Raw genomic sequence first — 12,475 nt, forward strand, 5'->3', positions numbered from 1 at the left:
ACATGAGGGAGGAGGACGAAGGTGAAGAAATGCATCAATTTCTTATTTATTTCGGTAATTGTTAATCCCGTTGAAATATTAGCAGTGTTTGTTCCGTCACAGTTAACGATTCCGACATTAATGCACTCGTGGCGCATATCTAACTTGTTTGTTAGCTAATTCGATCGATTTTAACATCGACTAGATAAAAATAAAAAATTATTATTTGTGTTATAATAAAAATATTAAATTACATTCCATAAAGTTTCCATATCAAAAATTTTATTAATTTTTTGTTAAAATTGAACGTTTTAAAAACGATTTTTAAAATAAGTCCCTCGTGTTATATTCAAGAAGTACTACTACGTCTGTTTGAATATTAACTTCTCATTGATCGAATGACGTGATCTATTATTAAAATCTGCTGAAGATTCGCACGTGGAAAGATCCTAAGTTCATAGATTATTCTCACTTAAGGGCGTATAACTATATTAGATATATTTATCCAAAGACGACGTACGTCGGGGCTAATGCAAATTAGCATTCAAGATAGATGACACTAGGTGGATCGCTCGCGCGACGTGAGATGACTCGACGTTGAATCCGTTATATATCTTACCGATATTAAATTAGCGCGACAACTTTGAGATTTAACGTAATCGTTGCGACGTTACCTGTTAAAACCGAGTAAGGAAACTTCCACGGATATCTTCCGTAGGATATCGCGTTAAACAAGACGAGTCTTTATATTGTTTGTATTATATCGCTCGTACGAAGCCACAGAAGGTAAGAGGTAGGAGGTAGGAGGTAGGAGGCAGGAGGAAACGCGAGAGGAAAAATCGGGGAACCGAGAATTGGCGAGCTGATTTATAGCCGGCTGCACTGGGCTGCACGACGCCTCGCGTCTCGCGTATCTCCCTTCGCGGTCTGTCTGTGCGTTTGACATTTGGTGCCTTACGATGACCGACTGAAATATGAGCCTTCACGTCGCGAACGTCCAGCCGTCCGGTCCGGCTCCAAGTGGAGGAACTGGATTTCAGTCATAGAGACACGGTGCGCGGTATACAAAGTTGAAATTGGCACTTACGATGGACGCCCATTGCGCTTTCGCTGAATATTCATGCGCCACGGTAAAGGGTTATTGAACCGCGCTGCAAGCCTGAACCTTGAATGAGCCGAGCTACATAAAGATCGCGATCGGAAAAAAAGAATGCAATCCGCTCCGGATATAATTATCCGGCTCTAAATAATAACAGCGCGTTAAACGGAGGATGCACGTTGCTAATATTCCGTAAATTATTTTAAATTACTTTACGAACGATATATTGCATGCTTATTTACGTGGAATTAGTAATATATATTTTGCCACTTAAAACTTTGAATCTCTCTCTCTCTCTCTCTCTCTCTCTCTCTCTCTCTCTCTCTCGAGGATAAAAATAACATAAAAATGGTTCTTAACTCACAAAATATTCCATCGCTGTTTATACAATAATATCGAATTAATCTATCAAATGGCAGAATAATAATAAAAATATATCGTCCAAGAGGAAAAAATAAATTAAAGTAAATAATTCAAATAATTTAATACTTTTTTCTTTTAACTTGACAGGTGCCGTTCTAAGATTAAAAAAAGATTTGCGAAACGTTATTGTATATTTCGGTTTTATCGAATGTCCCGCGTCAGATTAATTTTTAATTAATTGCAAAATTATGCTTGCGAACTAACAATAGCGCGCTCGATCTGCGCTTCAGTGGCATGCGACATCTCCTATTGGCATCATAAAATAGCATCGATTTTATTGTCCGTCGTCGTAGAGGCGGGATATGTACAGGTCGCGAGTGTCAGAGTAATTTTCATTAATTAATGAAATAGATTAAAACACGGGAAAGCGCTCTCGGCGCTGCCGGACGCGGTCACGTTAGTTGACAGCGCGAAAAGGTATAACGTCGCGTCGTCTGCATATCCGATGCAGATCCATTTACAACGTCCGTCGCAACGTGCGAGTTTATGCAACTGCACATACCAAAAATACTTTTGATATAACTGCCGTTAAATGAAGCATCTGCCTCTAGGTTGGATGTCATTGCAATATCTGTTCATCTTAATTGTTTATTGAAGAGACATCGTGTCGTTCACCTTAGCGCTTGACGATTGATTTGTGCATTTCTAATATTATTAATTTTATTCAATTATATTCCTCATAATTTCCAACGGGAAATTTAATTTATAGAATTAGGAAAATAGAAATGAGGAAAATTAAAACAAAATCTTGACATTAAAATTTATAAAATTTTAATTTGAACATTACTTTTTGCAATATTATCTCATATTAATAATACAAGTAAATAAATAAAAAAATATTTAAATTAAAAAAATTTTACTTTGATATCTTGAAATATCAATAATGATCGTCTTTTATGTATATAATTATTAAAAAGTCTGTTTGCAAATATTAATATAATTATTACGAGATTGAAGCTCAAATTAATTACAGTTTTAATTTTCCTTCAAATTTTTCTAACAACTCTTGTCAATAACAAAAAACAAATTAAAATCAAGCCATGCGCAACAATGTTGCGCGCGCGTATGTGTGCGTGTAGCACTGTTGCGGCCGTAGCCTCAGGTTCTCAGGTAAACGTACGGAACGGTACACATTTTCTTCGAGGATCAACAAAGTAACAGTGCAGCTATGAGTGCCTGCGAATCTGTAAGCGAACTCTTTGCAGAGTCTATTGAAAAGGACAATATTTTCACGATCGGAGCTACTGTGGACACAGGTACAAAATTATTTGTAAACCCATCCGCAAGATAAAGAGAAATTCACGTGTTTCTTAAACATAACCTACAATAAACGATCGATTTCGTTTCTAATCGCAGGTTTCGAATGGGAAGCGATCGATGAATGCAGAGAGAAATTAAACAAAGATGTTCGGGTGGTTAAGCAACGCGGAAGAATCTACTTCAACATTGATTGGGACCAGTTTCCAAAAGTACTCTTCCACACAATTCAGATTATTTTTTTTTAATATGAGCACGAGAATCATGTTTATATTACGGTTTTGCCACAAAAATTGTAGGTTCAACAAATGAGATCGATAGATCATATATTCATAGTCGCTGATAACGGAACTTTGTCGTTTACCAAGGATAAAGAATCAGATTTACAATGTATAAGGAGTTATAACTTAAATATATTCTCAAACTCAGATGATAGATGGAAAAAAACTCTTGAGGCATGGAAATGCGCAACAGATTTTAAGGGAAAACTTTATCCAACAATTGAAGAATATTCTGCAGCTAAAGAACAAAACCTAATAGTCAAAGCAGAGATGTTAAAGCTACGTAACAAAGAACAGGAAGAAAAAGATCCCTTTGACTGGGATGTATCAGAGATGAAAGAAGAAAAAGGGAAAAAGAGGGGACAAGATCCTTCACAATCCAAGGAAAGCGATATACTTAAATATAGAGTAACATGTGAGAGGAGTGGCAAACATGTAGTTGAATCTAAGGATGTTGCTGGGGTTATTGGAGAAGTATTGCAAGACAAGTTTCATTGGCTAGTTGACTTATCCACGTATCACCTAGAAATTGTCTGCAAATTGATAGATGGTACGAAAAATGAGAATCAATAGACTAAAAAGTTTCAATAAGAAATATATATCAAATTTTATAACAGTATCTTCAAGGATCAATTAACTATGTGTTAATAATGATAAACTAATTAATATATTTATTTTTTAATGTTTTAGCTGAACTAACAACTCACTTACGTGTGACGCACAAATCTAAGCATAATAGAAACATTATAAGTTTTGGACCAACTACCCTTAGATCAACTATATGTTATAATTTACTAAAATTGGCAAAACCTAAGCCAGGAGAGATAATAATAGATCCTATGTGTGGAGGAGGCTCCATTCCTATAGAGGTATTGCATATTATATATATATATATATATATATAACGATAAAATTATATATATATATATATATATATATATATATATATAATATATATAATATGCAATATATATATATAGAGGTATTGCATATTATATATATATATATATATATATATATATATAACGATAAAATTAATATAATTCAGGGATTTTTATTTCCATAAATTTTCAGGCAACACTAGCTTATCCAGACTCATATGTCTTATGCGGTGACAACGATTCTAGAGCTGTGAATAGAACAAAGTCAAACATGGATGCTTCAACAGTTGGATGTAAAATAGATCTCGTACAATGGACTGCTTCAAAATTGCCATTCAAAGATTCTTTTGTTGATATTATTGTTACTGACATGGTACAACAATATCTAAAAATTTTGTTGCGTCTTTACAATCAACTTTTAAATATTTTTACATCCTTTTTACAAAAAAATAATTTTCTTAACTTTTTGCAGCCTTTTGGTAAAAGAAGTGGAAATAAGTCACATAACAAAGTTTTTTACAAGGAATTTTTGCTAGAACTCGGTCGTATAGTAAAACTAAATGGAAGAATAATTTTACTCACCTATGATAGATGTAACTTTAAAGATGTAAGTCTTTATTACCATTATATGTAAAAACTAAAATTTTAAAGAAGAAAAATGAAACATTTTATTATGATTTAACGACAAATTCTATTATTTTAGGCTTTAATGGCAGCTGGCGATTTATTTTGGGTAATAAAGATAATTGGTGTAAACGTAGGAGGTCTTCCAGCTGTAGTTTATGTTTTAAACCGCACTCAAGTATCTCTTCGTTCTTTCAAACCTCGTGTGACTAAACCATATGGAAAGCATAATTATCCGAGAGACGGTAAAAACTCGTCTACTAAATCAACTAAAAAAACTTTGGCTGATTAGATATTTCGCTTACATAAGTGTTATGATATAAATTTATATTTTTGTACGATGAGAGAGAGACAGAGAGAATTAAGATTAATAAAAGTTTATTTACGTGTTTGGCATATAAATATGATTAATTTTTTTCAACAAATTATTTCCCTCATAATTCTGATATATAGAACACAAGAATTTACAAGAAGAATTTTCTTCTGCTCGTTTCCATGGCGTGTCTGCGACCTTGTATGATCCACTCGTAATCGCCATATTTACTGTCGAACGTTCCATGTTGCAGCGATCTTAACTTCAGAGTAAATCTTGGACCTAATTCTCGTAATTTCGCTTTTTTAGCCTGAAGATTAAATTCGTATCTGCAAGATAATTCTTATTAGATTCAGATACAAGATTTACATTGTTAATTCTCACTATTTTATAAATTTCATAATTTTATATAAATTTGTGATTAATAAAATATAAAAAATGAAAAACCTATATAAAATTAATATTATTCATTTAAAGAATTCATAAAATAAATTTTATTTTAATTGATACTTTTATATATGTACAGAGTTATATAATTTTCAATATTTCAACAAAATTTGTAGAATCCATTAACAATTAAAACTGTCATAAAAATACCTGTGATGCCTGAAAAATATGTAATCTCTTTGATTGTGAAATGTTACCACTCTCCTTCCTTTAAACTGTGGCTGATAATGAAATAATGCTCCTAGCATTCTGCCAATGGTAAAGCCTAAGCGTGTAGTGAAGTTATTGAGTATAACTTCAGGTCTGTGTTCTGTAATCTCTTTATGGCTACGTTTTAAATCTGTTGTTATTTTGACATTACTGAGCTTGAAGTGTGCAGTAGGGCCATCTGGCAAATGAATGACCAACATGCCATCTAACATATTTATGTAAGGAAAATTTCAAAATAAAAATACATTTAATTTAACATCAGCCTAATATTTTAAATGTCCTATAATATAAATTTATCAAGCAACATTGAATCACTTCTTAAAAAATTTAGTTTCTTCTATAATTTCTTATCAATTTATAATTCAAAAACTGTATTGTACACAGTGTCATTAATGCCTCTTAAGTTAGTTGAGTTGTGGGTTTTCTATAGTGCACATAACATATCCTAAATAAAAATAAGAATGTTGCTAACTTAAGATGGCTAGGCATTAATGATGCTGTGTGTACCATAGATACTAATTTAGTAAAATTAAAAAAATTAGCATTATGATTTTATATAAAGGATACTTGGTTTACATTGATCCTCGTTAACGATTACTACATCTGTAAAGTTTCTGGCAGTAGCACTCTTGACAATCTTCTTAACACCAGAACGATTTCTATACAGTGAAATAGAATTAGGAATAATTCTCGTCAGTTCTCTACCAAAAATTCTTGTTTTTCTGTTTGGATTATCAGCGTATGTAATGAGGACCTTAGGTTCATACTCCTGCCTGTAGTAAGCAGCAAATTCGTCATGCTCACAATCAACTTTGAGCTCCTTATTCGCCTCATCATCCAAACTACCTACTATCATAGTTTCATCCTTTTCTCGTAGACTCTCTAAAGTATGTGGCACCTGTTTCGGAGCACCCTCCTGTATCCTGACTTTCTTTGCCGCTTTCTTCGCTTTTGCTCGTTCCTTCATCAATTCCTGGCATTTCTGATACCTCACCGCTTTGCATTTGATGTGATTAAAATTACTATCAGACGGCAGCAAAACTTCGGAAGTTTTATTAGTCGAAGTACTCGGTTGATCATTCGGTACGTCATTTTCTTCTCTGGGCCGACACAGAGGATTCTTTCGCAAATTTTTAATCTTCATCTTGTAGAACTTTTTATTAAAATCGTAAACGTACAAGACAACACGTGAGAGAAACTGTAATTCTAACCTATCAATTCTAGAAATACCACACGTTTACTGGAGAGAAACCTGAGGCCACCTCCACGATTTTTCGAGACGCCATCTCTACAACGTGGACATACACTACGAAGCCCGACTATTGGCACACCTGGCGAAGGAAGCGCCGAGCGCGCTGTATACACGAATTGTCAACTTCAAATCGTTCCTAACCGCTTTTGCGCGATTGATTCAATGAATCGTTTCGTCGCACTGTACCGACGATAATTTACGCAAATGCAATGGAGACGAGGCGCAAATACCAAATTGTAAAGACAAATATGTACAAAGTACAAATTGACTCACCGTTCGCCGCTGCTCACTCCGTCCAGCTCCGTCTAGCTCCGTCTCGGTCACAGCTCGAACGTTCGATCGAGTTCATCCAAAATTTTTCTCACAATCCTCCTCTTGAATCACACTTAAATTGGCACGAACGCCCGACACTTCACTTCACTTTCGATACTCCATTCTCGAAACACTCGTTCACTTGATATCGACGACGCACGGATACGACGCGAGTCGAATCAGAAGCTGATCGGAAACCAAGCTGAGGCTGCCCGTGTCGTTCGGAAATATACACTAGCAACACGCTTGCAACGACAACAGTTAGCACGTAAATCTCGCAAGATGAAAACGCAATTAAACGCACTTCGAAGTGTCACTGCACTCCGTTATTTGATTACACGTAATCCGTCACATAAATCGCGAGAGCGATCCAACAACTCCGCACGCGAAAGCGCCATAGCCGAACTACGGCAAGCGTTCAAACACTTTGGTCGCTTAACAAGCGATAGTCGAACGTAATTGGTCGGATTTGCGAATGAGAATTAATGAAAACCAATCACGTTTAATCTCTCAAGGCGCAAGCTAGCCAGTTGTCGTGACGTCTGTTGTTAAATAATCGGTACGCGTTTGAATTTTATTGTCTTTCTGAGTGAAATATCGTTGCCTGTTAAACAAAAATTACAACGAAACATTAATCTAGAATTTTGGTATTCTTCTCAGAAGATGCGAAACACGATTGAACGCAACACAACTTCGCACCATGCATCGTATCCGACACGACAAATGTTGACACGAACGCCCAACACTTTATTTCATTCTTTCAACACTCCACGGTATTTTCAAAACACTCGTTAGTATCGTAAACTCGTAGGGGACAACGAAAATGCGAGTTGAAATATGCCACGACACGTAGCGACGTCGCGCCATCCTGCCTGACCTTCCGACTGGCCGACCCTTACCGGCAGGCTGGCACTGCGTAGCGGCGCAGTGGCGCTGGCGCTGCCACGTCGCTACGCAGTACGCCTCAGTCGGTCGGTCAGGCAGGACGCTGCGTAGTCGCGAGGCGTCGCGACGCATTTTAACTCGCATTCTCGTCATCTCTTGCGAGTTTAGAATGCAAGCGAGTGTTTCGAGAATGCCATGGAGTGTTGAAAGAATGAAGTAAAGTGCCAACATTTGTCGTGTCGGATACGATGCATGGTGCGAAGTCGTGTCGCGTTCAATCGCGTTTTGCATCTTCTGAGAAAAATATCAAAATTCTAGATTAATGTTTTGTGATTTTGATTTAACAAGCAACGATGTTTCACTCAGAAAGACAATAAAATTCAAACGCGTACCGATTATTTGACAGCAGACGTCACGACAAAGCGGCTAGCTTGCGCCTTGAGAGATTAAACGTGATTGGTTTTCATTAATTCTCATTCGCAAATCCGACCAATCACATTCGACTATCGCTTTTTGAGCGACCGAAGTGTTTGAACGCTTGCCGTAATTCGGCTATGGCGTTTTCGCGTGCAAAGTTGTTGGATCGCGCTCGCGATTTGTATGATGGATTACATGTAATCAAATAACGGAGTGCAGTGACGCTTCGAAGTGCGTTTAATTGCGTTTCGATCTCGCAAAATTTACGTGCTCGCTGTTATCGTTGCAAGCGTGTCGCTAGTATATATTTTCAAACGGCACGGGCAGCCTCATTTCGGTTTTTGATTTGACTCGTGTCGTATCCGTGCGATGTCAATATGAAGTTAACGACATTTCTATCTTTCGGACGCCGTCGTCGGTTTATTGGAATTAAGAGAGAACGAAAGGGCACAACAAGCAACAACACGGCGATTGTTTAGTCTCGGGAGCGTCCAACAAAGTATCGCGGATATTGTACATTGTATGACAAGTGATTTGTTCTCGGTCGTGTTTCCGCGAGTTTGTTTATCTCCGCTAAGTGTATAGCCACCGCAATCGGCGTTGTGGTGGCAACGGTTGATCAGTCGGGATGGCGCAAGGTTAGCGTCGCACATTTTATCACGTACTTCATTCTCCATTGTTCCGTATCCCGAGTTTTTGACGCGTGTGAGTACCGGGAGTATCGAAAACGAAGTGTCATGCCAAGTGTGAATCGAGAAGAATCGTCGTGAAGATAACCTATGATCTCCAACGTATGTTCGAGAGCTGCGACCGAGACGAACCTAGACGGAGCGATCAGCTGCGAACGGTGAGTCAATTTGTATTTGTGTTTGTCCCTACAATTTGTTATTCGTGCATTGTCTTCATTGCATTCGCGTAAATTATCGTCGATATAGTGCGACGAGACGAATCAGTCAGTGGCGCGAAAAGCGTTAGGTTGGGAACGATTTGAAGTTCGTGTATTCGCGTTCGGCGCTCCTTTCGTCAGGCATGCCAATAGTCGAGCAATATGCTTTCCGAGATGTAACTTGTTCATACCTTGGCATCGTAGTGTATGTCCGCGTTGTAGAGATGGCGTCTCGAATCTCGAAAAATTGTATTAGTTAAATCGTGGGCATGAGTACTGGCTTCTCTCTGCAAATATCATGTGAAATAAAAGTAAATAATAAAAAGAGAGCATAAAAAAAATACAATTGATTTCTGCTTTTGTTATTTATAAATTCAATTCCTCATAGTAACATAACTGTAAAAAATATATTTATTTCTCTGTTTCTAGAATGCCATTTCTCCCTATTTATCTTGAATCATTTTGTCATATATATGATGTAACAACGCATATGTTATAAAATGAGAATAGTTTTTCATATGATGCGATATAATGCAAATAATTCAGGCTAATTGAATAACTTATTTAAAATATACACCCTAATACTTATGTTTTATATACATATCACCTTAATTATAGATCTTATGTACAATCATTTAAACTTTAAAACTATCCACAAAACGAAGAATACCGCTATGGAAAAGAGGAACAAATATAAGATATAATAATTATGGCCTGCCTTTGCCAGACGTAAAACACGTGACACAGAACCAGACAAGGAACCACTTGTCCTTTCAAAATCATCATCCTAACATATAAATTTGTATTAGTTTTTGTTTAAGATAACATGCAAAATTATATCAAGTGTGCATTAGAAAAGAGTTTACTAACCATGCCTCTTAGCACTTTGTCTTGATATTTTACTTCAGTACCAATGTCAATAGATAATGATTTTAAGGCATGAATTTTATCTCTCAGCTCTTCAGTCATTCTTTCGTTTTCATCCTCCATGGTATTGTGAGTAGATGTACTTGGCAATGGCTCGTAGCCATAACCCCCTGAAAAAGTGAACATTATGTTATAACGTAAGAATTTATCATGATGCATTTGCTAACAGATGTCAACTTACCTGAATGAGTACGTCGCATTTTATTAGTTTTGTTAGCAATCTTGATAGCTTAGCAGATGAACAGATGTAGAAAAAAATTATTGTCCTAGCTATGAAATACCTTGAGGAACTCGTGAGGTATTTCAACCTTTTTTTCTTATCTGGAAAAATATGTATTGTAGGGTTAGCGTAATTATTTATTTTTATATAAATGTATTTATAATAAAATAGACTTACCCAGTTAACAATAATAATTTCAGTATAAATATGTTAATCAAGCAAGCTGCATTAAACTATGATACTTTATCTGAAAATATCTATATAGAAATATAACCTCAAATACACGTTTGCAATTTACCAGTTATACAGAAAGTATAGATAGCCAGAGAATAGAAAATATATGTCAATAAATATCAACGTCACGATCGTAGTGACGTGTAACAGAGAATACAAGTGTTCGTATGTACATCGAGCGATGAGAAAATTGAGTTAATGCTAGGTCACAAGTGGCCCGGTTTCACAATTCACGGTTAGCTCGTGGCTCGAGCGAGCTCGAGTTAACCAAAGTTTAAATCGCTGAACCAGTTTAGCGCATTTGTGGCATTCCACAACTACCTTAATACCCATGTCCACCAATGTAAATTAACTGAGTTTAGCTTACTTTTTTTTCCGATTTATTTTTTCCAAGAACTAAAGAAAGATAAAGAGTAAGTTAAACTAATATCAAAGTTAATCTGCGTTGGTGGAAATAGGCATGAACCTTCGTTAACGTTTATTTGTCTCGGTTAAAAATGAATCCCCGATTTTGGGCAGAGAAATTGACAATCTTATGGAATTTCGCATGTTAGAACAGTTACTTTATAATATTAATTTTATAATTTATTATAATCTTGATATTTCGTAAGTAATTATAAACTGTTCTATTATATTAGAAAAGAAAAATTTATATCTACAATAGATAATATCAATACTCAGCAATTAACTTTAACACTATTAAAAATTGTTTAAAATCTATAATATCTTTAGTATTATTTTTTTCTTGTTGAGAGATTGTTATATGTATATAGAATAAAGTCGCCTATTATGAGAGATACCTTTGTTATAATATAATTTATTTAATTTATTTAATTAATATTATTATAATTTATTTAATTTATATTATTATAACTTCTATTTTTATATTCAAATTATAGTAAATATATTTAAGTTTTATTGCCAAAAGTTAGCAATTAATAATAGTTATAATATATTTGGTTGTATATGAAATTTTTTATCAAAATTACCAATTTTGCTAATTAAAAAAAAGGGTTTCTAATATGAGACACAAAGATTTTTTTTATATGAGATAGGTCTTATTGACTTGGAACTTACTATAATAGATTCAAATTAGTTTTCAGACTCAAAATCTAGTTAATCAATCAAATAACTTTTTCGATTTTCAAAAACTTTTGTACATAACATTTTTCTCCAAAATCTATTCTTTTCGAGATATTTTAAAGTCTCAGTGTTAATGCTGAAGGCCATAACTTTCAAGTCTCATAATTCGAAAGTCCTCAATGAAAAACTTTATTAGCATTTTGGAAAGTTCTCGAAGTCAGAATATGCAGAATATTCCACACTTTACAGTTTCACGATCTAATGATTACCAAATCTGATATTTATAATTAAGCAAATCACATCTCGGATTTTTCTATTTATATGACTTTATCTCTGTCACTGTATGCAGAATTTATTATTAAATATTTATTTTATAATAAACGAGATTTAAAGACTCATCTCAATAAATCGATCTTAACATCTAATTTCAAAAATTTTTTTTCAACAACTATACGCATGATTTAATAATGAATTTGCTACTAAATAGATTTTATTCCAAAAGTAATAAGTTTATGATGGTACCAGTTATATGTGTTTATTAATGTAGCAAAAATCTCGCTACCTCATATTAGGAACCTATCCCAAAGGCTGTACCCTTTAATTTCTTAGTTTCATAAATAATTACTTAAATAAAGTAAAAATACTTTTTCAAGATTTTCATTCTGCTAAGAAATATATTTTCTTAGAAAATATTAGATTGTTGATGGACAAAGGGCATTTGGGGAGAATAATATGTTTCAGTATG

The 12,475-nt window shown here is 34.8% G+C and overlaps 3 protein-coding genes across 3 annotated transcripts; 1 reads left to right on the forward strand and 2 right to left on the reverse strand.

Annotated features, from left to right (window-relative positions):
- Nucleotides 1–2,559: 2,559 nt before the first annotated feature.
- Nucleotides 2,560–4,946, forward strand: LOC105195037 (THUMP domain-containing protein 3). Its single transcript, XM_026132085.2, has 7 exons — nucleotides 2,560–2,757; nucleotides 2,858–2,970; nucleotides 3,058–3,589; nucleotides 3,730–3,908; nucleotides 4,114–4,293; nucleotides 4,393–4,527; nucleotides 4,624–4,946. The coding sequence occupies exons 1-7, from the start codon at nucleotides 2,670–2,672 to the stop codon at nucleotides 4,834–4,836; spliced, it is 1,440 nt and encodes a 479-aa protein (XP_025987870.1). The 5' UTR covers nucleotides 2,560–2,669; the 3' UTR covers nucleotides 4,837–4,946.
- On the reverse strand, nucleotides 4,906–6,794 carry LOC105204656 (probable ribosome production factor 1). The gene is made up of 3 exons (XM_011173818.3): nucleotides 6,082–6,794; nucleotides 5,455–5,719; nucleotides 4,906–5,186 (listed from the first exon to the last, which is right to left on the reverse strand). The coding sequence occupies exons 1-3, from the start codon at nucleotides 6,656–6,658 to the stop codon at nucleotides 5,009–5,011; spliced, it is 1,020 nt and encodes a 339-aa protein (XP_011172120.1). The 5' UTR covers nucleotides 6,659–6,794; the 3' UTR covers nucleotides 4,906–5,008.
- A 2,822-nt stretch (nucleotides 6,795–9,616) lies between these two features.
- LOC105204658 (BET1 homolog) lies at nucleotides 9,617–10,920 on the reverse strand. The gene is made up of 4 exons (XM_011173824.3): nucleotides 10,591–10,920; nucleotides 10,375–10,514; nucleotides 10,137–10,303; nucleotides 9,617–10,053 (listed from the first exon to the last, which is right to left on the reverse strand). Exons 2-4 carry the CDS (start codon nucleotides 10,391–10,393, stop codon nucleotides 9,898–9,900), a joined length of 342 nt encoding a protein of 113 aa, XP_011172126.1. The 5' UTR covers nucleotides 10,394–10,514; nucleotides 10,591–10,920; the 3' UTR covers nucleotides 9,617–9,897.
- Nucleotides 10,921–12,475: the final 1,555 nt, after the last annotated feature.

This window comes from Solenopsis invicta, chromosome 3 (genome assembly GCF_016802725.1).
Source record: "Solenopsis invicta isolate M01_SB chromosome 3, UNIL_Sinv_3.0, whole genome shotgun sequence".
NCBI lineage: Eukaryota > Metazoa > Arthropoda > Insecta > Hymenoptera > Formicidae > Solenopsis > Solenopsis invicta.